This window comes from Somniosus microcephalus, chromosome 4 (assembly GCF_052327205.1).
Source record: "Somniosus microcephalus isolate GS21.2 chromosome 4, FLI_Smic_1.0, whole genome shotgun sequence".
NCBI lineage: Eukaryota > Metazoa > Chordata > Chondrichthyes > Squaliformes > Somniosidae > Somniosus > Somniosus microcephalus.
Genome location: NC_140990.1, coordinates 7,118,577 through 7,144,040, shown reverse-complemented (window position 1 = coordinate 7,144,040; position 25,464 = coordinate 7,118,577). Strand labels below are relative to the sequence as shown.

The window sequence follows — 25,464 nt, the reverse complement described above, 5'->3', positions numbered from 1 at the left end:
GGCAGGCAGTGACTTGTGGGCTACTGCAGGGATCGGTCCTTGGACCCCAGCTAGTCACAATATATATTAATGATCTAGACAAGGGAACTAGATGTAATATCTCCAAATTTGCAGACGACACAAAGCTGGGTGGGTGTGTGAGCTGTGAGGAGGATGCCGAGAAACTACAGGATGATTTGGACAAGTTGGGTGATTGGGCAGAAGCATGGCAGATGCAATATAACGTGGATAAATGTGAGGTTATCCACTTTGGTGTCAAAAACAGGAAGGCAAATTATTATCTGAATGGCAATAGATTAGGAGAAGGGGAAGTGCAACGAGACCTGGGTGTCCTTGTGCACCAGTCGCTGAAGGTAAGCGTGCAGGTGCAGCAGGTGGTTAAGAAGGCAAATGGTATGTTGGCCTTCATAGCGAGAGGGTTTGAGCACAGGAGCAAGGATGTCTTGCTGCAGTTGTACAGGGCCTTGGTGAGACCACATCTTGAGTATTGTGTGCAGTTTTGGTCGCCTTATCTGAGGAAGGATGTTCTTGCCTTGGAGGGAGTGCAGCGAAGATTCACCAGGCTGATACCTGGGATGGCAGGAATGATGTATGAGGAGAGATTGGGTCGATTGGGCTTGTACTCGCTGGAGTTTAGAAGAATGAGATTGGATCTCATTGAAACTTATAAAATTCTGGCAGGACTGGACAGACTAGATGCAGGGAGGTTGTTCCCGATGGTCGGGGAGTCCAGAACCAGGGGTCACAGTCTAAGGATAAGGGGTAGGCCTTTTAGGACAGAAATGAGAAGGCAGGGACAGGGTACTGAACTTGGATGATCAGCACTGATCGCATTGAATGGCGGAGCAGGCTCGAGGGGCCGAATGGCCTACTCCTGCTCCTATCTTCTATGTTTCTATCTCTTATGCGGGACCTTATCGAAAGCCTTTTGAAAGTCCAAATACACCACATCCACTGGTTCTCCCTTATCTATTTTACCAGTTACATCCTCAAAAAATTCCAGTAGATTAGTCAAGCATGATTTACCTTTTGTAAATCCATGTTGACTTTGTCGGATCCGGTCACTGTTTTCCAAGTGCCCTGCTATTACATCTAGCATTTTCCCCACTACTGATGTCAGGCTTACCGGTGTATAATTTCCCGTTTTCTCTCTACCACCTTTTTTGAACAGTGGGGTAACACTAGCTACCCGCCAATTCATGGGTACTGTTCCAGAGTCTGTCAAATTTTGGAAGATGACCAGCAATGCATCTACTATTTCTAGGGCCACTTCCTTAAGTACCCTAGGATGTAGATTATCTTCAATGTTTCTATGTATTCAATCTTTCCTTGCAGCTGAAATTCTCTAGTCCTGGCAACATCACTGGCATCTACCCGGCAATGTGGAAAATTGCCCAAGTATGTCCTGTCTACAAAAAGCAGGACAAATCCGACCCGGCCAATTACCGTCCCATCAGTCTACTCTCAATCATCAGCAAAGTGATGGAAGGTGTCGTCGACAGTGCTATCAAGCCGCACGTACTCAGCAATAACCTGCTAACTGACGCCCAGTTTGGGTTCCGCCAGGGCCACTCAGCTCCTGACCTCATTACAGCCTTGGTCCAAACATTCAAGCATAACCTCCCTGCTCTTACATGATACAGAGAAAGAGAGAGGCACTGACGTATGAGGAGAGATTAGGTCGATTGGGCTTATACTCACTGGAGTTTAGAAGAATGAGAGGGGATCTCATTGAAACTTATAAAATTCTAACAGGACTAGACAGACTAGATGCAGGAAGGATGTTCCCGATGGCCGGGGAGTCCAGAACCAGGGGTCACAGTCTAAGGATAAGGGGTAAGCCATTTAGGACAGAGATGAGGAGGAATTTCTTCCCCCAAGAGACTGGTGAACCTGTGGAATTCTCTACTACAGAAGGCAGTAGAGGCCAATTCATTAAATATATTCAAGAAGGAGTTAGATATATTTCTTAATGCTAAAGGGATCAAGGGATATGGGGAGAAAGCAGGGACCGGGTACTGAATTTGGATGATCAGCCATGATCTCATTGAATGGTGGAGCAGGCTCGAGGGACCGAATGGCCTACTCCTGCTCCTAACTTCTATGTATTTAATCTTTCCTTGTAGCTGAAATTCTCTAGTCCTGGCAACATCCTCGTAAATCGCCCGTCTGGTGCACAGTCACATCTTTCCTGCAATGGGGATAACCAGAACTGCACGCAGCACTCTAGCCAGTGGCCTAACTGGTGTTTTTGTACAGTTCAAGCAGAATCTCCCTGCTCTTACATGATACAGAGAGAGGCACTGCCCCTTTAAATACCTGGGGGGCACCCATTCCCCTTTAAATGGCCAAGCAATAATTTTTTGTTGAAAAGGGGCCGCAGTCCCCTTTGACTCACCCCCCAACCCTCTCACCCACCACAAATACTCACAAGATAGAGAGAGAGAGAGAGAGAGAGAGGAGGAAGAATCCTGGTCTTTGTCCCTTTAAAAGTGGCTGCCCACCAAAATGTTCACAGCACCAGGGCTCTTTGTTCTGGATAAAAGTCAAAAAGAGAAAAGGTTCACTTATTTTTAAATGAATGCAGTTGATGAATAGCCTTGCAATAAAGGTAATGCAAAGGAATAAACACTCACAAGCTGGGGTTTTTTTCACCCCCTCCTCCCCTTCCCTTTAACAACTCCTGCAGACAATGAAAGCAGGAAAGCGGCCTACAGCCCGCCGAGGTCCCGCCATTGGTTGGAGGACCGTCAGCCCGCCCGGGCCTCCCAGCGTTTTCCGCGCTCCTGATTGGCGGGCGCCCCGCGTCAAGCAACACCCCTCCGATTACGCGCTGACGCCAGCACGCAACGCCAAGGGGTCGGTTGGATCGGCGCACGCCACCGCAAGGTAAAAAAAAGACACCCCACACAAATGAGGAAAAACAAGAATAATAATAATCGCACTTTAGAGGGGAGGAGGTTGGGGAATTAATGAGTGTTTTCAATTTGCTTCGCAAAAAAATATTTGGAAAACTTCCCAACGGTGCGAGGCGGGCTGCGCATGCGCTCCAGCCAACCTTTGACTCCCCACGTGGGCCGGGGGTCGGACACGCCCACTTGCCTTCCCCTGCACCAATCACAGCGCGGGCAGGCGCTTCTATCAATCGTCACCTGTCAATCACCCTCCCTGCCCCCTCGTGGTGTCGATTGACAGCGGTGCCAGCCAATGAGGTGCAGGAAGGGGCGGGACCAGGGCCAGGACTGAGAGCAAGCCTGAACTAACTCAATTAAATACCTGCATGCAGCCAAAAAAAAACTTTTATTTAGTCAGCCAAAAAACAGCAAAGCAAATGAGGTTTGCTGAGTCAGCAAAGTCTATTTTAGAAACATAGAAGACAGGAGCAGGAGTAGGCCATTCGGCCCCTCGAGCCTGCTCTGCCATTCAATGAGATCATGGCTGGTCTGCAGCCTCACTCCATACACCCGCCAGCATCCACCCTATCAAGCCCTGTAATAATTTTGTATGCTTCAATGAGATCCCCTCTCATTCTTCTGAATTCAAGAGAATACAGGCCTAGTTTACTCAATCTCTTCTCATACGACAGTCCCGCCATCCCAGGAATCAATCTCATGAACCTTCATTGCACTCCCTCTATGGCAAGTATATCCTTCCTTAGGTAAGGAGACCAAAATTGTACACAGTACTCCAGGTGTGGCCTCACCAAGGCCCTATATAATTGGAGTAAGACTTCTTTACTCCTGTACTCAAATCCTCTTGTAATGAAGGCCAGCATACCATTTGCCTTCCTAATGGCTTGCTGCACCTGCACATTCACTTTCAGTGGCTCGTGTACAAGGACACCCAGGTCCCTTTGAGCATTTGCATTCCCCAATCTTTCACCATTTAGGAAATACTCTGCCTTTCTGTTTTTTCTACCAAAGTGGATAACTTCACATTTATCCACATTATATTCCATCTGCCATGTTCTCGCCCACTCACTGAGCCTGTTGAGATCTCCTTGAAGCCTCTTCACATCCTCTTCACAACTGACACTGCCACCTAGCTTTGTATCATCAGCAAATTTGGCAATGTTACATTTAGTCCCCTCATCCAAATCATTGATATAGATTGTGAATAGCTGGGGCCCAAGCAACGATCCCCACTAGTCACAGCCTGCCATCCTGAAAAAGATCCGTTTATTCCTACTCTATGTTTGCTGTCTGTTAACCAGTTCTCAATCCATGCTAGTATATTACCCCCAATTCCATGTGCCCTAATTTTGTTCACCAACCTCTTGCGTGGGACCTTATCGAAGGCCTTCTGAAAATCCAGATACACCACATCTACCGGTTTCCCTTTGAGGATGTAACTAGTGGAATAGACAAAGAACTCCAACAGATTTGTCAAACAGGATTTCCCTTTCATAAATCCAGGTTGACTCTGCCCAATCTTACTATTAGTTTCCAAGTGCCCAGTTGTTGCATCCTTTATAATAGATTCCAGCATTTTCCCAACTACTGATGTGAGTCTAACAGGTCTGTAGTTCCCCGTTTTCTCTCTCCCTCCTTTCTTAAATAGCGGGGTTACATTTGCTATCCTCCAATCTGCAGGAACCGTTCCAGAATCTATAGAATTTTGGAAGATGACAACCAATGTGCCCACTATTCCAATGGCCACCTCTTTTAAAACCCTAGGATGTAGTTCATCTGGTCCTTGGGATTTATCGACTTTTAGTCCCATTAATTTTGTTAGTACTGTTTTTTTACTAATAATAATTTCTTTAAGTTCCTCATTCTCGCCACACCCTTGGTTTTCTCATATTTCTGGGAGGTTTTCTGTGTCTTCCTCCATGAAGACAGAAACAAAGTATTTATTTAATTCCTCATTCTCCATTATCAACTCTCCCATCTCTGACTGTAAAGGACCTACATTTACCTTCACCAGTCTTTTCCTTTTCACATATTCACATACCTATAGAAGCTTTTACAATCCGTTTTTATATTTTTCGCTAGTTTGTGCTCATATTCCATTTTCCCTTTATCAATTTCTTGGTCCCCCTTTGCTGATTTCTAAAAAGAGCCCAATCCTCAGGCTGACTGTTTTTTCTGGCTTAATACTAGCTTTCATTTCTTTTGGTAGCCATGCTTGGATCACTTTTCCTTTTGGGTTTTTATGCCCTAGAGAACTATGTTTGTTGCAATTTATGCATTATTTCCTTGAATGTTAGCCATTGTATGTCCACCTTCATACCTTTTAGTGTAGTCTCCCAATCTACCATGGCCAACTTGTCCCTCATACCCTTGTAGTTTCCTCTGTTTAGATTGAAGACCTTAGTTTCAGATTGGACTACATCACTCTCAAACTTAATATAAAATTCAATCATATTATGGTCACTTGTCCCTAAAGGCCCCTTTACCAAAAGATTATTGATTAGCCCTTTCTCATTACACAGTACCAGATCCAGAATAGCCTGTTCCCTGGTTGGTTCCTCCACATACTGATCCAGGAAACCATCTCACATGCATTCCAAGAATTTGTCCTCCACACCATTAGTGGTAATTTGATTTGCCCAGTCAATATGTAGTATATAATTCCCTCAATCTGGAGAATAGAAGTACAGTGGATTCGCGCGCGATCTTCTCGAGTCTGTTCCAACTGACCGGTTTAAGTGGCCTGTTCTTATACACAAGCTTGGTTATTGTGAGAAGGATATGCTGCTCGGGTTAGATGAAGTAGGGCGGGAGGAGGCTCGTGTGGAGCATAAACACCAGCATGGTCCTGTTGGGCCGAATGGCCGCTTTCTGTGCTGTACACTCAATGTAACACTCAGGAAATGGGATTGTTTGGACCTGTCTGATGACCTCCTCCTGAACCCCTGTTGAATGGCCTCGCCTCAGTGTGACAGCACTTTTAAATCTCTTCCCGTGATCAGAACATTTTACAGAGTCTCAGTGGGAACTCGCAGCTCTCTAAATAGGTTGGATGCTCAGCGAACTGCGACTGTCCAGTGTGAACTCACTGGTGTCCGAGCAGGCTGGACGACTGAGTTTATCCCTTCCTGCACTGGGAGCAGGTGAACAGCCTCTCTCCACTTCAAAGTGGCTGCTGTTTCAGTTGGCTGGAGGACTGAGTCAATCCTGTGCCACCTGTGAACGGTCTCTCCTTGGTGTGAACTTGCTGGTGTCTCAGCAGGTGAAAGGACCGAGTGAATCCCTTCCAACACGCGGAGCAGGTGAACGGGCTCTCCCTAGTGTGAACTCGCTGGTGTATCAGCAGGAGGGTAGACAGCGAATCCCTTCCCGCACACGGAGCAGGTGAACGGCCTCTCCCGGTGTGAACTTGCTGATGCGTCAGCAGGTCCGCGGAGTTCACAAACATCTTGTGGTAGTGAGAGCAGCTGTATGGTCTCTCTCCAGTGTGCAGACGCTGGTGCTTCATCAGATACTGGGAGTGTTTAAAGCTCTTCCCACAGTCTGAACATTTAAATGGCCTCTCGTCAGAGTGAACTCGCTGATGTCCCAGCAGGTTGGATAAACACGTGAAATCCTTTCCACACACGGAGCAGGTGAACAGCCTCTCCCTGGTGTGAACTCGCTGGTGCATTAGCAGGAGGGTAGACTGAGTGAATCCCTTCCCACACACAGGGCAGATGAATGGCCTCTCCCCGGTGTGAACTCGCTGGTGTGTCCGCAGATTCGAGGACTGAGCGAATCCCTTCCCACACACGGGGCAGGTGAACGGTCTCTCCCCGATGTGAACTCACTGGTGTGTCCGCAGGTTGGAGGACTGAGCGAATCCCTTCCCACACATGAAGCAGGTGAATGGCCTCTCCCCGGTGTGAGCCCGCCAATCAGCTTCCAGCGCATATGGGTGAAGGTATCCCTTCCCGCAGTCCTCGCATTTATGCAGTCGGTTCCTAATGTGAGTGCACTCGTGGCTAGTCAGCTGGGTGAACCTCTTCCCACAGTCCTCACATTCATACCGTCTCTCTCCAGTGTGCCTGCCCTTGGGGCCCTCCAGGTCGGGCAATCGGCTGAATCCACGTCCACACGAGGAACACGTGTGCAATTTGTGCACGCTGCGATCGCTGCGCTCCTCTTCCATGTGCAAAGGTTGATGAAATTCAGGTCCTGATGAATCGAGCTGTTTGGTCTGAGCTTCCTGTCTGTAAATGCTCCACTTTTAAACCCAGTAAAAGGAGTGTAGAAAGGGGGTAAGAGGGAGAATGTTGTCTCATGTCGTCCTTTCCCAGCCAAGGGGCAGTGAAGCTGATTTTCAGACCCCAGCTGCTGCACAGGTGGGTTGATAGGATCAACAGTAATGGCGGCTGCAATCCCCACAAGCCCCCGTGCTCCAGAAAGTGCTCCGGCCGCCGCGCTGAGTTGTGGCTGACCCCGCGCATGTGCCCCATGGCCCCGCCTGCTCCAGCTCCACAGGCGCCCGGCCCGCAGCGCACATGCTCAGCACACACCCCGCCTGAGAGTCCGGATCACCGGCGGAAAGTGAGTTTTATGAGGGTTTTTTTTATATATAGCAGAGAGAAGTGCGGGCAGGGAGATAAATAAAAAGAAAATACAAACTGGACCGTCCCAGCGCCCTCCCGGCACCGAGCGGAGCGGATTGAGTGGCCGCAGCCCCTTGTCTTCTGCAGGGAACCGGACTGGGGCACATGATCAACTCCACGGCGGTGACTGACGGGAGCTCCGACCAATAGGGAGATAGCAGGCAGAGCTTGGAGGACTGAGGTGGCGGCGGGTCCTCCAACCAATGGGTGTGTCCGAGGGGCGGGACCTCCGCCGCCTGCTTCTCCCGCTGCTGAGACAAGTGGAATGTGACAACGTGGACCACTTTCCATACCTCGGGAGCCTACTGTCAACAAGGGCAGAGGTCGATGACGAAGTCCAACACCGCCTTCAGTGTGCCAGTGCAGCCTTCGATCGCCTGAGGAAGAGTGTGTTTCAAGACCAGGACCTCAAACCCGGCTCTAAGCTCATGGTCTACAGAGCAGCAGTGATACCCGCCCTGCTGTATGCCTCAGAGACATGGACCATGTACAGCAGGCACCTCAAAGCACTGGAGAGGTACCACCAACGCTGCCTCTGCAAGGTCCTGCAAATCCATTGGCAGGATAGGCGCACCAACGTCAGTGTTCTTGCTCAGGCCAACATTCCCAGCACCGAAGCTTTGACCACGCTCAATCAGCTCCGATGGACGGGTCACATTGTCCGCATGCCCGATACGAGACTCCCAAAACAAGCGCTCTACTCGGAGCTCCGACACGGCAAGAGAGCCCCAGGTGGGCAGAGGAAACGCTTCAAGGACACCCTCAAAGCCTCCTTGAAAAAGTGTAACATCCCCATCGACACCTGGGAATCCCTGGCCCAAGACCGCACGAAGTGGAGGAGAAGCATCCGGGAAGGCGCCGAACACCTCGAGTCTCTTCGCCGAGAGCAAGCGGAAGCCAAGCGCAGGCATCGGAAGGAGCGCACGTCAACCCAAGCACCCCACCCAGCCGCCCCTTCAACCACCGTCTGCCCCACCTGTGACAGAGACTGTAGGTCCTGCATTGGACTCATCAGTCACCTGGGAACTCATTGTTAATGTGGAAGCAAGTCATCTGCGGTTCTGAGGGACTGCCTAAGGATGCAGCAGAGGGCGCTCTTCTGAGTTTGGGGCTCAGGCATGTTAGTGGAGCAGTGCAGAGGGAACTTTACTCTGCACTGGGCTTTACTCCCTCAGCACTGCACTGGAGGGGCAGCACAGAGTTTTAGACTCGAGTCTCTGGAGTGGGACTTCAACCCACAACCTTCTGACTCAGAGGAGAAAGTGCTGCTGCCTGAGCCACGGCTGACACTCTGTATCTAACCCGTGATGTACCTGCCCTGGGAGTGTTTGATGGGACAGTGTAGAGGGAGCTTTACTCTGTATCTAACCCGTGCTGCACCTGCCCTGGGAGTGTTTGATGGGACAGTGTAGAGGAGCTTTACTCTGTATCTAACCCGTGCTGTACCTGCCCTGGGAGTGTTGATGGGACAGTGTAGAGGGAGCTTTACTCTGTATCTAACCCGCGCTGTACCTGCCCTGTGAGTGTTTGATGGGACAGTGTAGAGGGAGCTTTACTCTGTATCTAACCCGTGCTGTACCTGCCCTGGGAGTGTTTGATGGGACAGTGTAGAGGGAGCTTTACTCTGTATCTAACCCATGCTGTACCTACCCTGGGAGTGTTTGACGGGACAGTGTAGAGGGAGCTTTACTCTGTATCTAACCCGTGCTGTACCTGCCCTGGGAGTGTTGATGGGACAGTGTAGAGGGAGCTTTACTCTGTATCTAACCCGTGCTGTACCTGCCCTGGGAGTGTTTGATGGGGCAGTGTAGAGGGAGCTTTACTCTGTATCTAACCCGTGCTGTACCTGCCCTGGGGTTTTTGATGGGACAGTGTAGAGGGAGCTTTACTCTGTATCTAACCCGTGCTGTACCTGCCCTGGGAGTGTTTGATGGGACAGTGTAGAGGGAGCTTTACTCTGTATCTAACCCGCGCTGTACCTGCCCTGGGAGTGTTTGATGGGACAGTGTAGAGGGAGCTTTACTCTGTATCTAACCCGTGCTGTACCTGCACTGGGAGCATTTGATGGGACAGTGTAGAGGGAGCTTTACTCTGTATCTAACCCGTGCTGTACCTGCCCTGGGAGTGTTTGATGGGACACTGTAGAGGGGGCTTTACTCTGTATCTAACCCGTGCTGTACCTGCCCTGGGAGTGTTTGATGGGACAGTGTAGAGGGAGCTTTACTCTGTATCTAACCCGTGCTGTACCTGCCCTGGGAGTGTTTCATGGGACAGTGTAGAGGGAGCTTTACTCTGTATCTAACCCGTGCTGTACCTGCCCTGGGAGTGTTTGATGTTGACACCAGGTGCTGAGAATGTTAAAATGTTCCATTCCCCCACAATGACATCCAGAACCTCGATGGTAATAAAACGCACAAAGTAACAGAAGCTTCTCTCCTGGACACAGATATTGAGAGGACCGGGAATGTATGTAACAAGTCATCAATTAACTCTCGTCTTATCTTGGAAACAAGGACTCAATCGACTGTGTGTTTCAAACAAAGCTGATTTATTGATACAGAATATTAAAACCCCAATAACTGGGCTGGATTTTAACATCCACAAAATATAAGGTGGCCACTAATAAATCCAGCAGGGAATTCAGGGGAAACTTGTTTACCCAGAGAGTGGTGAGAATGTGGCACTCGCCACTACAAAGAGTAGTTGAGGCTAAAAGTACAGATGCATTTAAGGGGAAGCCACATGAGTGTGAAAGGAATAGAAGGATATGTTGATGGGGTTAATTGAAGTCGGGTGGGTGTGGGGCATAAACACTGGCATGGACCAGTTGGGCCGAATGGCCTGTTTCTGTGCTGTACATTCTATGGAACACCATGAACAGTCAATCGAAGGGAATCATCAGCACAACAGTCTTAAAGATTAAACAGCAGTCCAAGAATTTATAAAACATTCAAACATTCCACGTTCATGTCACCCCAGATGTCTACAGGGCCCTGTGCTACAGAACAGTGTGAACTCGCTGGTGTTTCAGCAGATTCGAGGACCGAGTGAATCCCTTTCCACACACGGAGCAGGTGAACGGCCTCTCCCCAGTGTGAACTCGCTTGTGTGTCAGCAGATTGGTTGACTGAGTGAATCCCTTCCCACACACAGAGCAGGTGAATGGCCTCTCCCCAGTGTGAACTCGCTGGTGTTCGAGCAGAGTCGAGGACTGAATAAATCCCTTCCCACACACGGAACAGGTGAACGGCCTCTCCCCAGTGTGAACTCGCTGGTGTTCGAGCAGAGTCGAGGACTGAATGAATCCCTTCCCACACACGGAACAGGTGAACGGCCTCTCCCCATTGTGAACTCGCTGGTGTGTCAGTAGGTGGGATGACTGAGTGAATCCCTTCCCACACACGGAGCAGGTGAATGGCCTCTCACCAGTGTGAACTCGCTTGTGTCTCAGTAGATTGGATGAATGAGTGAATCCCTTCCCACACACGGAACAGGTGAACGGCCTCTCCCCAGTGTGAACTCGCTGGTGTTGGAGCAGAGTCGAGGACTGAATGAATCCCTTCCCACACACAGAACAGGTGAATGGCCTCTTTCCTGCTCCCTCCAGCTTGTGTTCCTTTACCTCCGGGGACCTTTTAATGTTTTTCCCACAGTCGGAATGTTTCACCGGCCTCTCCCCAGTGTGAACTCGCTGGTGTGCCAGCAGATTCGAGGACCGAGTGAATCTCTTCCCACACACGGAGCAGGTGAACAGAATCTCTCCTGCTCTCTCCAGCTGGTGTCTCTTCAGATCCTGGGACCTTTTAAATCTCTTCCCACAGTCAGAACATTTAATGTGAACAAGCTGGTGTCTCAGGAGTGTGGCAGAATGAGAGAATCGCTTCAAAAACACGGAGCAGGTCAACGGTCTCTCATCAGTGTGGACAAGCTGGTGTCTCAGCAGCACAGAGGGTGCAATTAATCCCTGCCCACACACGGAGCGGGTTAAAGGTCTCTCCCTAGTGTGAATTTGCTGGTGTATCATCGGAGCGGATGGCTGAATGAATCCCTTCCGGAACAGCTAAACATTCTCTCCCCAGTGTGTAGCCACTGGTGTCTCTTTAGCTACTTGTATATTTTGGAGCTCTTTCCACACTCAGAACATTTAAAAGGTCTCTCATCAGTGTGAACTCGCTGGTGTATCAGCAGATTGGAGGAGCGACTGAATCAGGTCCTGATGAATCGAGCGACTCTGTCAGATCTTGAGGTGATGTCTGGTCTGAGCTTCCTGTCTGTAAATGCTCCACTTCTAAAACCCTGTAAAAGGAGTGTAGAAAGGGGTAAGAGGGAGAATGTTGTCTCATGTCCCCCTTTCCCAGCCCAGGGGCGGTGAAGCTGATCTTCAGGCCCCAGCTGCTGCACAGGTTGGTTGCAAGGATCAACAGTAATGGCGGCTGCAACCCCCACAAACCCCCGCGCTCCAGAAAGCACTCCGGCCGCCGCGCTGAGTTGTGGCTGACACCGCGCATGCGCCCCACGGCCCCGCCCTCTCCTGCTCCACAGGCGCACGGCCCGCACCGCGCATGCTCAGCACACACCCCGGGCCCCTGTCAATCATCCTCCACCGTGCCTGCGCGCTGGGCCCCTGAGCTCCAGGCTGCCGCGCGGGTCTTTCTTTGTAAAGTCGGTGTTGGTGAAGAGCTGCAATCAGTGAGGGAAACATAGAAACATAGAAGATAGGAGCAGGAGTCGGCCATTCAGCCCCTCGAGCCTGCTCCGCCATTTAATGAGATCATGGCTGATCATCCAAATTCAGTACCCTGTCCCTGCCTTCTCTCCATACCCCTTGATCCCTTGAGCCTTAAGAAATATATCTAACTCCTTCTTGAATATATTTAATGAATTGGCCTCTACTGCCTTCTGTGGTAGAGAATTCCACAGGTTCACCACTCTCTGGGCGAAGAAATTCCTCCTCATCTCTGTCATAAATGGCTTACCCCTTATCCTTAGACTGTGACCCCTGGTTCTGGACTCCCCGACCATCGGGAACATCCTTCCTGCATCTAGTCTGTCTAGTCCTGTTAGAATTTTATAAGTTTCAATGAGATCCCCTCTCATTCTTCTAAACTCCAGCGAGTATAAGCCCAATTGCCCCAATCTCTCCTCATACGTTATTCCTGCCATCCCAGGTATCAGCCTGGTGAATCTTCGCTGCACTCCCTCCAAGGCAAGAACATCCTTCCTCAGATAAGGCGACCAAAACTGCACACAATACTCAAGATGTGGTCTCACCAAGGCCCTGTACAACTGCAGCAAGACATCCTTGTTCCTGTACACAAACCCTCTCGCTATGAAGGCCAACATACCATTTGCCTACTTAACCGCCTGCTGCACCTGCATGCTTACCTTCAGCGACTGGTGCACAAGGACACCCAGGTCTCGTTGCACTTCCCCTTCTCCCAATCTATTGCCATTCTGATAATAATCTGCCTTCCTGTTTTTGACACCAAAGTGGATAACCTCGCATTTATCCACGTTATATTGCATCTGCCATGCTTCTGCCCAATCACCCAACCTGTCCAAATCATCCTGGAGTTTCTCAGCATCCTCCTCACAGCACACACGCCCACCCAGCTTTGTGTCATCTGCAAACTTGGAGTTCCGTCGTCTAGATCATTAATATATATTGTGAATAGCTGGTGTCCAAGGACCGATCCCTGCGGTACCCCACTAGTCACTGCCTGCCACTCGGAAAAAGACCCATTTATTCCAACTCTTTGCTTCTGTCTGCCAACCAGTTCTCTATCCAAGTCAGTACCTTGCCCCCAATCCCATGTGCCTTAACTTTGCATGCTAATCTCTTATGTGGGACCTTATCAAAAGCCTTCTGAAAGTCCAAATACACCACATCCACTGGTTCTCCCTTATCAATTTCACCAGTTACATCCTCAAAAAATTCCAGTAGATTAGTCAAGCATGATTTACCTTTTGTAAATCCATGTTGACTTTGTCCAATCCTGTCACTGTTTTCCAAGTGCTCTGCTATTACATCCTTTATAATGGACTCTAGCATTTTCCCCACTACCGATGTCAGGCTTACCAGTCTACAATTCCCCGTTTTCTCTCTTCCACCTTTTTTGAATAGTGGGGTAACATTAGCTACCCTCCAATCCATGGGTACTGCTCCAGAGACTATTGAATTTTGGAAGATGACCAGCAATGCATTTACTATATCGATATCTATCTACAGGAAACTTTCATTTATCCGGTGGTTAAATGTCCGGAAGGGTCTATCTACCGGCAAAATTCAGGAGCCGTTTCCTATAAGTTTTTTTACTTCTCGTTGCTTTTTTTTTCCAGTCAGGCTCTGCAAGGTCATGCTGAAGCTGTTGCTTAGCTACAGAGACGCTTGCAAGCTACGGCCGACTGTTTAGAAGCTGTTGCTAAGCAACAGGGATTGTTGCTAGATACGGAGCTCAAAAGCTCTGTATGTTTTAACATTAGCGCTGGTTTGTCCGGCAGTTTTGATGGGACGGCAACAGGTCGGTCCCGTCGGTGCCGGATATCACAAAGTTTCCTGTATCTATCGATCAAAAAAAGCAGTGGCCCCAACACCGACCCTTGGGGAACACCACTGTCTACCATCCTCCAGTGGCCCCAGCACCGACCCTTGGGGAACACCACTGTCTACCATCCTCCAGTGGCCCCAGCACTGACCCTTGGGGAACACCACTGTCTACCATCCTCCAGTGGCCCCAGCACCGACCCTTGGGGAACACCACTGTCTACCATCCTCCAGTGGCCCCAGCACTGACCCTTGGGGAACACCACTGTCTCCCATCCTCCAGTGGCCCCAGCACTGAACCTTGGGGAACACCACTGTCTCCCATCCTCCAGTGGCCCCAGCACTGACCCTTGGGGAACAGCACTGTCTCCCATCCTCCAGTGGCCCCAGCACTGACCCTTGGGGAACACCACTGTCTCCCATCCTCCAGTGGCCCCAGCACCGACCCTTGGGGAACACCACTGTCTACCATCCTCCAGTGGCCCCAGCACTGACCCTTGGGGAACACCACTGTCTACCATCCTCCAGTCTGAAAAACAGCCATTTACCGCAACTCGCTGTTTTCTGTCCTTAAGCCAATTCCTTATCCAAGCTGCCACTGACCCACCTATTCCATGAGCCTCAATTTTGTTAACCAGCCTTCTATGTGGTACTTTGTCAAACGCCTTCCTAAAATCCATGTGGACAACATCCATTGCATTCCCTTCATCAATCCTGCCTGTTACTTCATCAAAAATTTCAATTAGATTAGTCTGTCACTTTAATTCTGCTCTACATTGGGGAGACCAAACGCAGATTGGGCGACCGCTTTGCAGATCACCTCCGTTCAGTCGGTAAGGGTGACCCCGAGCTTCCGGTCGCCTGTCACTAATTCTCCGCTCTACTCCCACTCTGACCTCTGCGTCCTCGCCCTCTTACACTGTTCCAATGAAGCTCAACGTAAGCTCGAGGAACAGCACCTCATCTTTCGATTAGGCACTTTACAGCTTTCTGGACTCAACATCGAGTTCAACAATTTCAGACCATAACCTCGGCCCCGATCTCTTTCTTTCATTTTTTGTCTCTCTCTCACATGGCAGCTGCCATTTCCATTTACACTTCATTTAGTGTCATCTTTTGTTTCTGAACTTGTCCCATTAAGGAAGTGATAGCAGGGCATTTAGAAAATCATAATATAGTCAAGCAGAGTCAGCCTGGTTTTATGAAAGGGAAATCATGTTTGACAAATTTGCTAGAGTTCTTTGAGGTTGTAACGAGCAGGGTGGATAAAGGGGAACCAGTAGATGTAGTGTATTTGGATTTCCAGAAGGCATTCGATAAGGTGCCACATAAAAGGTTACTGCACAAGATAAGAGCTCACGGGGTTGGGGGTAATACATTAGCATGGATAGAGGATTGGCTAACTAACAAAAAACAGAGAGTCGGGATAAATGGGCCATTTTCAGGTTGGCAAACTGTAACTAGTGGGGTGCCACAGGGATCAGTGCCGGGGCCTCAACTATTTACAATCTATATTAATGACTTGGATGAAGGGACCGAGTGTACTGTAGCCAAATTTGCTAATGATGCAAAGATAGGTGGGAAAGTAAGTTGTGAGGAGGACACAGAGTCTGCAAAGGGATATAGATCGGCAGATGGAGTATAATGTGGGAAAATGTGAGGTTCTCCACTTTGGTAGGAAGAATAGAAAAGCAAATTGTTATTAAATGGAGAGAGACTACAGAACGCTGCGGTACAGAGGGATCTGGGGGTCCTCGTACATGAAACACAAACAGTTAACCTGCAGGTACAGCAAGTAATTAGGAAGGCAAATGGAATGTTGGCCTTTATTGCCGGGGGATGGAGTATAAAAGTAGGGAAGTCCGGCTACAACTGTACAGGGCGTTGGTGAGACCACACCTGGAGTACTGCGTACAGTTTTGGTCTCCTTATTTAAGGAGGGATATACTTGCATTGGAGGCAGTTCAGAGAAGGTTCACGAGGTTGATTCCTGGGATGAAGGGGTTGTCTTATGAGGAAAGGTTGGGCAGGTTGGGCCGATACTCATTGGAGTTTAGAAGAATGAGAGGTGATCTTATTGAAACATAAGATTCTGAGGGGGCTCGACAGGGTAGATGCTGAGAGGATGTTTCCCCTCGTGGGGGAATCTAGAACTAGGGGGCATAGTCTCAGAATAAGGGGTCGCCCATTTAAGACGGAGATGAGGAGGAATTTCTTCTCTGAGGGTCGTGAATCTTTGGAATTCTCTACCCCAGAGAGCTGTGGAGGCGGAGTCACTGAATATATTCAAGACTGAGACAGACAAATGTTTGAACTACAGGGGGGTCGAGGGTCATGGGGAACAGGCAGAAAAGTGGAGGTGAGGCCAAGATCAGATCAGCCATGATGTTATTGAATGGTGGAGCACGGGTTAGACACAGCGTAAAGCTCCCTCTACACTGTCCCATCAAACACTCCCAGGGCAGGTACAGCACGGGTTAGATACAGAGTAAAGCTCCCTCTACACTGTCCCATCAAACACTCCCAGGGCAGGTACAGCACGGGTTAGACACAGAGTAAAGCTCCCTCTACACTGTCCCATCAAACACCCCCAGGGCAGGTACAGTACGGGTTAGATACAGAGTAAATCTCCCTCTACACTGTCCCATCAAACACTCCCAGGGCAGGTACAGCACGGGTTAGATACAGAGTAAAGCTCCCACGACACTGTCCCATCAAACACTCCCAGGGCAGGTACAGCACGGGTTAGATACAGAGTAAAGCTCCCTCTGCACTGTCCCATCAAACAATCCCAGGGCAGGTACAGCACGGGTTAGATACAGAGTAAATCTCCCTCTACACTGTCCCATCAAACACTCCCAGGGCAGGTACAGCACGGGTTAGATACAGAGTAAAGCTCCCTCTACACTGTCCCATCAAACACTCCCAGGGCAGGTACAGCACGGGTTAGATACAGAGTAAAGCTCCCTCTACACTGTCCCATCAAACACTCCCAGGGCAGGTACAGCACAGGTTAGATACAGAGTAAAGCTCCCTCTACACTGTCCCATCAAACATTCCCAGGGCAGGTACAGCACGGGTTAGATACAGAGTAAAGCTCCCTCTACACTGTCCCATCAAACACTCCCAGGGCAGGTACAGCACGGGTTAGATACAGAGTAAAGCTCCCTCTACACTGTCCCATCAAACACTCCCAGGGCAGGTACAGCACGGGTTAGATACAGAGTAAAGCTCCCTCTACACTGTCCCATCAAACACTCCCAGGGCAGGTACAGCACGAGTTAGATACTGAGTAAAGCTCCCTCTACACTGTCCCATCAAACACTCCCAGGGCAGGTACAGCACGGGTTAGATACAGAGTAAAGCTCCCTCTACACTGTCCCATCAAACACTCCCAGGGCAGGTACAGCACGGGTTAGACAGCGTAAAGCACCCTCTACACTATCCCATCAAACACTCCCAAAGCAGGTACAGCACGGGTTAGATACAGAGTAAAGCTCCCTCTACACTGTCCCATCAAACACTCCCAGGGCAGGTACAGCACGGGTTAGATACAGGGTAAAGCTCCCACTACACTGTCCCATCAAACACTCCCAGGGCAGGTACAGCACGGGGTTAGATACAGAGTAAAGCTCCCTCTACACTGTCCCAGCAAACAATCCCAGGGCAGTTACAGCACGTAACCTGGCCACAGCACCGTGGTACAGGGGGCCATTCAAGTGGAGGGAGTAAAAAGAAATGTTGTAGTGGTAGGGGATAGTATCATTAGGGGGATAGATAGGGTCCTCTGCAGTCAAGAGCGGGAGTCCCGAAGGCTGTGTTGCCTGCCTGGTGCCAGGGTTAAGGACATCTCTTCTGGGCTGGAAAGAAACTTGGAGTGGGAGGGGGAGGATCCAGTTGTCGTGGTCCATGTTGGTACAAACGACGTAGATAGGACAAGGAAGACGGTTCTGTTAAAGGAGTATGAGCAGCTAGGGGCCAAATTAAAAAACAGAACCTCAAGAGTAATAATCTCTGGGTTATTACCTGAGCCACGAGCGAATTTGGCTAGGATAAATAAAATTAAAGAGTTAAATGCGTGGCTCAAAGGCTGGTGTGGGAGAAATGGGTTTTGCTTCTTGGGACACTGGCACCAGTACTGGGACAGGAGGGAGCTGTTCTGTTGGGACGGACTCCACTTGGCCAGTGCTGGGACTAGAGTCCTGGTGAATCATATAACTAGGGCTGTAGAGAGGGCTTTAAACTAATTAGTGGGGGGGAGGTTTCTAGAGAGCAAATAATAGAAATGACAACAGAGAAGGTCATAGACTTAGGTAGCAGTGGGGGAATTAAAAAACAGAATGTGTCAGGAAGGGGCAGAAGGTATGGAGTAAAAAGTAAAGTACTAAAAAGGGAAAAAACAGGAACTAAGTGTTACAAAACATATTTGAAAGTTCTTTATCTGAATGCACGTAGCATTCGTAACAAAATGAATGAGTTAACGGCACAAATAATGACATATGGGTATGATCTTGTGGCCATTACAGAAACATGGCTGCAGGGTGACCATGACTGGGAATTAAACATACCAGGTTATTTAACAATCAGGAAGGACAGGCAGGAAGGGAGAGGAGGTGGGGTGGCTATGTTAATAAAGGAAGGAATCACTATAATACAGAGAAATGATATTGGGTCAAAGGAGCAGGATAGTGAAACAGTTTGGGTGGAAATAAGGAATAATAAGGGGAAAAAAACACTAGTAGGTGTAGTCTATAGGCCTCCGAACAGTTGCAATTCTGTTGGACGGAGTATTAATCAGGAAATAGTTGAGGCTTGTAATAAGGGAACAGCTATAATTATGGGGGATTTTAATTATCATATTAACTGGACAAATCAAATTGGGCAGAGCAGCCTTGAGGATGAGTTCATTGAGTGTATTAGGGATGGGTTTCTTGAGCAGTATGTAACTGAACCGACCAGGGGGCAAGCAACCTTAGATTTGGTCCTGTGTAATGAGACAGGATTAATTAAAAATGTCCTAGTAAAGGATCCCCTCGGAATGAGTGACCATAACATGGTTGAGTTCCATATTCAATTAGAGGGTGAGAAGGTTGGATCTCAAACAAGCGTGCTGAGCTTGAATAAAGGAGACTATGAAGGTATGAGAGCGGAATTAATTAGAGTGGACTGGGAAAATAGATTAAAGGGTAAGACGGTACATGACCAGTGGTGTACATTTAAGGAGTTATTTTACAACTTTCAAAAAAAATATATTCCACTGAGGAAAAAAGGGTGTAAAAGAAAAGATAGCCATCCGTGGCTAAGTAAAGTAATTAAGGATAGTATCCAACTAAAAACAAGGGCATATAAGGTAGCCAAATCTAGTGGGAGGATGGAAGATTGGGAAGTCTTTAAAAGACAGCAAAAAATAACTGAAAGATTGATTAAGAAAGGGAAGATAGATTATGAAAGTAAATTAGCAAAAAATATAAAAACAGACAGTAAAAGTTTCTATAGTTATATAAAAAGAAAAAGGGTGGCTAAAGTAAATGTTGGTCCCTTAGAGGATGAGACCGGGAAATTAATGGTGGGAAACATGGAGATGACAAAAACACTGAACAATTATTTTGTATCAGTCTTTACAGTAGAGGACACTAAGAATATCCCAACACTGGACAAACAGGGGGCTCTAGGGGGGGAGGAACTAAATACGATTAAAATCACTATGGAAGTGGTACTTGGTAAAATAATGGGACTCAAGGCGGATAAATCCTCTGGACCTGATGGCTTGCATCCTAGAGTCTTGAGGGAAGTAGCGGTAGGGATTGTGGATGCATTGGTAATAATTTTCGAAAACTCACTGGACTCAGCAAAGGTCCCGGCAGATTGGAAGACTGCTAATGTAACACCCTTATTTAAAAAGTGTAGTAGGCAGAAGGCTGGAGACTATAGACCTGTTAGCCTAACATCTGTGGTTGGTAAAATGTTAGAGTCCATTATTAAGGAGACAGTAACGGGACATTTGGATAAACATAATTTAATAGGACAAACTCAGCATGGTTTCATGAAGGGGAAGTCATGTTTGACAAATTTGCTTGAGTTTTTTGAGGAAGTAACATACAGGGTGGATAAAGGGGAACCAGTGGACGTAGTGTATTTAGACTTCCAAAAGGCATTTGATAAGGTGCCACACAAAAGATTATTGCTCAAGATAAAAAATCACGGGATTGGGGGTAATATTCTGGCGTGGGTGGAGGATTGGCTCTCTAACAGAAAGCAGAGAGTTGGGATAAATGGTTCGTTCTCAGATTGGCAACCAGTAAGTAGTGGTGTTCCGCAGGGGTCAGTGCTGGGTCCCCAACTCTTTACAATCTATATTAACGATTTGGAGGAGGGGACCGAGTGTAACATATCAAAGTTTGCAGATGATACAAAGATGGGAGGGAAAGTAGTGAGTGAGGAGGACATAAAAAACCTGCAAAGGGACATAGACAGGCGAAGTAAGTGGGCAGAGATTTGGCAGATGGAATACAATACTGGAAAGTGTGAGGGTATGCACTTTGGCAGGAAAAATCATAGAGCAAGTTATTATCTTAATGGCAAGAAACTGGAAAGTACTGTAGTACAAAGGGATCTGGGGGTCCTGGAGCACAAAACTCAAAAAGTCAGTATGCAGGTGCAGCAAGTGATTAAGAAGGCCAATGGAATGTTGGCTTTTATTGCTAGGGGGATGGAATATAAAAACAGGGAGGTATTGCTGCAGTTGTACAAGGTATTGGTGAGACCGCACCTGGAATACTGCATACAGTTTTGGTGTCCATACTTAAGAAAAGACATACTTGCTCTCGAGTCAGTCCAAAGAAGGTTCACTCGGTTAATCCCGGGGATGAGGGGATGGACATATGAGGAGAGGTTGAGTAGATTGGGACTCTACTCATTGGAGTTCAGAAGAATGAGAGTCGATCTTATTGAAACATATTAGATTGTGAAGGGGCTTGATCGGGTGGATGCGGTGAGGATGTTCCCAATGATGGGTGAAACTAGAACTAGGGGGCATAATCTTAAAATAAGGGGCTGCTCATTCAAAACTGAGATGAGGAGAAACTTCTTCACTCAGAGGGTAGTAGGTTCGTGGAATTTGCTGCCCCAGAAAGCTGTGGAAGCTACATCATTAAATAAATTTAAAACAGAAATAGATAGTTTCCTAGAAGTAAAGGGAATTAAGGGTTACGGGGAGCGGGCAGGAAATTGGACATGAGTCTAGGTTCGGAATGGTCATGGCCCTGTGGGTAGTGGAGTGGGCCCAGGGGCCGTGTTGCCTTGTTCTGCTCCTACTGTGTTCTAATTCTGTGTTAGATTTCAGGAGATGGTTTTATTCCTGTTCCTGGCTGGGGTGGAGATCGCCTTTACAGAAGGTAAGTACTGTAGAAAATATAGGGACAGAGTGATCTCCTGGAAGAATTTCGATCGCCTAGATGGGTCGGAGAGGAATTTCCCAGATTTTTTTCTCCCAAATTGGCCATTGGGTCTTTATCTGGTTTTTCGCCTCTCCCGGGAGATCACATGGGTTCGGGTGGATGCAGAGTGATAGAAGATTTGAGGTTAGGATCAGATCAGCCATGATCTTATTGAATGGTGGAGCAGGCTCGAGGGGCCGATTGGCCTACTCCTGCTCCTATTTCTTATGTTCTTATGTTGTTATGTGTTAGATACAGAGTAAAGCTCCCTCTACACTGTCCCATCAAACACTCCCAGGGCAGGTACAGCATGAGTTAGATACAGAGTAAAGCTCCCTCTACACTGTCCCATCAAACACTCCCAGGGCAGGTACAGCACGGGTTAGATACGGAGTAAAGCTCCCTCTACACTGTCCCATCAAACACTCCCAGGGCAAGTACAGCACAGGATAGATACAGAGTAAAGCTCCCTCTACACTGTCCCATCAAACACTCCCAGGGCAGGTGCAGCACGGGCTAGATACAGAGTAAAGCTCCCTCTACACTGCCCCATCAAATACTCACAGCGCAGGTACAGTGCAGGTTAGATACAGAGTAAATCTCCCTCGACACTGTCCCATCAAACACTCCCAGCGCAGGTACAGCACGGGTTAGATACAGAGTAAAGCTCCCTCTACACTGTCCCATCAGACACTCCCAGGGCAGGTACAGCATGGGTTAGATACAGAATGTCAGCCGTGACTCAGGCGGCAGCACTCTCTCCTCTGAGTCAGAAGGTTGTGGGTTGAAGTCCCACTCCAGAGACTCGAGTCTAAAACTCTGTGCTGCCCCTCCAGTGCAGTGCTGAGGGAGTAAAGCCCAGTGCAGAGTAAAGTTCCCTCTGCACTGCTCCACTAACAGGCCTGAGCCCCAAACTCAGAAGAGCGCCCTCTGCTGCATTCCACTTGTCTCAGCAGCGCGAGAAGCGGGCGGCGGAAGTCCCGCCCCTCGGGCACCCCGATTGGTTGGAGGACCCGCTGCCATCTCAGCGCTCCGAGCTCCGCCCACTCTCTCCCTATTGGTCGGAGCTCCCGTCAGTCACCGCCGTGGAGTTGATGACGTGGCCCAGTCCGGCTCCCTGCAGAAGACAAGGGGCTGCGGCCGCTCAATCCGCTCCGCTCGGTGCCGGGAGGGTGCTGGGACGGTCCGCTTTGTATTTTCTTTTTATTTATCTCCCCGCCCGCGCTTTTCTCCGCTATATAAAAAAAACCCTGATAAAACTCACTTTCCGCCGGTGACCCGGACTCTCGCGGCTGCCCCGGGCCTTCCCCAGAATGCGAGGCCCTGCGCAGGCGCGGTAGCGACTCATCCTCGGGAGCGGGGCCCAGCGGCGCATGCGGAGTCGGGGGAGGGGGCGGGGCCTGTTCAGAGCCCGCGCTCACCTTGGAGCGGCGCATGCGGAGTAGGGGAGGGGGCGGGGCCTGTTCAGAGCCCACATACAACAATGAGAACAACAACAACTTGTATTTCTATAGCGCCTTTAACGTAGGAAAACATCCCAAGGCGCTGCACAGGAGTATTGTAAGACATTGAAAAATGTGACCCCGAGCCACAAGGAGAAATTAGGGCAGATGGCCAAAAGCTTGGTCACAGAGGTTGGTTTTAAGGAGCGTCTCGGCAGGAATGATGTATGAGGAGAGATTGGGTCGATTGGGCTTATACTCGCTGGAGTTTAGAAGAATGAGAGGGAATCTCATTGAAACTTATAAAATTCTAACAGGACTGGACAGACTAGATGCAGGAAGGATGTTCCCGATGGTTGGGGAGTCCAGAACCAGGGGACACAGTCTAAGGATAAAGGGTAGGCCATTTAGGACAGAGATGAGGAGGAATTTCTTCACCCAGAGAGTGGTGAACCTGTGGAATTCTCTACCACACAAGGCAGTTGAGGCCAGTTCATTAAATATATTCAAGAAGGCGTTAGATATATTTCTTAAGGCTAAAGGGATATGGGGAGAAGACAGGGACAGGGTACTGAATTTGGATGATCAGCCATGATCGCATTGAATGGCGGAGCAGGCTCGAGGGGCCGAATGGCCTACTCCTGCTCCTACCTTCTATGTTTCTAGAACCAGGGGTCACAGTTTTACATCTCCACCTTTCCCAGCCCAGGGGCAGTGAAGCTGATTTTCAGGCCCCAGTTGCTGCACAGGTTGGTTGAAAGAATCAAAAGTAATGGCGGCTGCAATCCCCACAAGCCCCCGCGCTCCAGAAAGCGGTCTGGCCGCCGCGCTGAGTTGTGGCTGACACCGCGCATGCGCCCCATGGCCCCGCCCTCTCCTGCTCCACAGGCGCCCGGCCCGCACCGCGCATGCTCAGCACACACCCGGGGCCCCTGTCAATCATCCTCCCCCGTGCCTGCGCACTGGGCCCGAGCTCCAGGCTGCCGCGCGGGGCTTTCTTTGTAAAGTCGGTATTGGTGAAGAGCCGCAATCAGTGAGGGAAAGTGAATTTTCCCCAGATCTGATTGAGATCAGAGGAGGGGTGAGAATAAAGGGGAATCCAAACCTGAGAGTCCACGGAACCAGGCCCCGAGCGGAACTTCTTCAATTTGGCGGAGCGCGCTCCAGGGACACGTGACCTGGGCCCAGGGCCTGATTGACGGGAACCTCTGACCAATAGGGAGCGAGCGGGGCGGGGCTGGAGGAGCGTGCCGGCGCCCCGCGCCCAACCCGCCTCTTCGCCCAACCAGTCACGTCAAGACGTCACCGTCGTACAATGATAGACGTGAGCTCTGCACCAATGAGCGAGGGGACGCTGAGCCTGGAGGACTGATCGAGGGGCTTTGGTCCTCCAACCAATCACGGTGAAGGAGGAGGCGGGACCTGGAACCGGCTGATTGGACGGATCGGCCCGCCGCCATTTTGTAAAGTGGCTCAGGATCTGTGAGCCCGGAAAAGTTTATTTTTAATGTTCCTTTCACAGTTTACAGCTCAAACAAATTTTGTTTTGCAGTAGATACTTTTTATTAAATAAAAGAAGTACGCTTTTAAATTGATGAAATTACAAACCCTGTGGAACAAATACTTGTGAGTAAAAATATTTCTTCTCCCTGAATTAATTTTCTTAATATTAATTTTCAGCATTTTTAATTATTAATTTCAAGCACTTTAAGAGAAATATGGGAGTGGTGGGGGTTCTCTTAAAGGGACAGGCGCTCTCTTTTTCTATGTGATTTTCATTAAAGGGACCGCGTCCCCGTGGATGACCGATTTTAAAGGGACAGCGTCTCCCTTTTCATTAATAATGTATATGTAAGAGACTGACATTTAAAGTAGGGCAAATCCCCTGCTCCCCTGAGTGCTTGGTGAGAAATCAGGTGCTGTTTGCTCTCGCCCCCTCCCAATTTTCTGCCAAGGGACAGAAAGCAGAGAGTAGTGGTGAACGGTTTCTTTTCAGACTGGAGGGAGGTAAACAGTGATGTTCCCCAGGGGTCGGTATTAGGACCAATGTTCCCTCTTTTTTTGAGGTGCGTGGCCCCTTTAACGGGCTGCACGGCCCATTCAAATTTCCGCGCATGCGCGTTTATTCCATTTATAGGGCGGTGAGCCGGCTGCGCGGGACCTCCAGACCGCTGCGGGGCCGCGCAACTTAACGTGAACATTGATTCGGACCACTGCTTTTTTTGATATATATCAATGACCTGGACTTGGGGATCCAGGGCAAAATTTCAAAATTTACAGACGACACAAAACTCGGAAATGTAGCAAACAATGAGGATAGTAACAGACTTCAGGAGGATGTAGCCAGACTGGTGAAATGGGCAGAAACGTGGCAGATTAAATTTAATGTAGAGAAGTGTGAAGTGATTCATTTTGGTAGGAAGAATGAGGAGAGGCAATATAAACTAAATGGTCCAGTTTTAAAGAGGGTGCAGGAACAGAGAGGCCTCGGGGTGT

At 49.0% G+C, this 25,464-nt stretch overlaps 2 protein-coding genes across 2 annotated transcripts in view; one reads left to right on the top strand and one right to left on the bottom strand.

Moving 5' to 3' along the window:
- LOC147118223 (uncharacterized) overlaps positions 1-25,464 on the top strand; it is a 186,110-nt gene that overhangs the window by 72,441 nt on the left and 88,205 nt on the right. The window lies entirely within an intron of this gene.
- LOC147118225 (uncharacterized) overlaps positions 10,083-25,464 on the bottom strand; it is a 31,197-nt gene continuing 15,815 nt past the window's right edge. Inside the window, exon 2 of the mRNA XM_085983704.1 lies at positions 10,083-11,842. Coding sequence (XP_085839830.1) covers positions 10,545-11,570 — 1,026 coding nt within the window. The 5' untranslated portion in view covers positions 11,571-11,842 and the 3' untranslated portion in view covers positions 10,083-10,544. The remainder of the gene's footprint in view (positions 11,843-25,464) is intronic.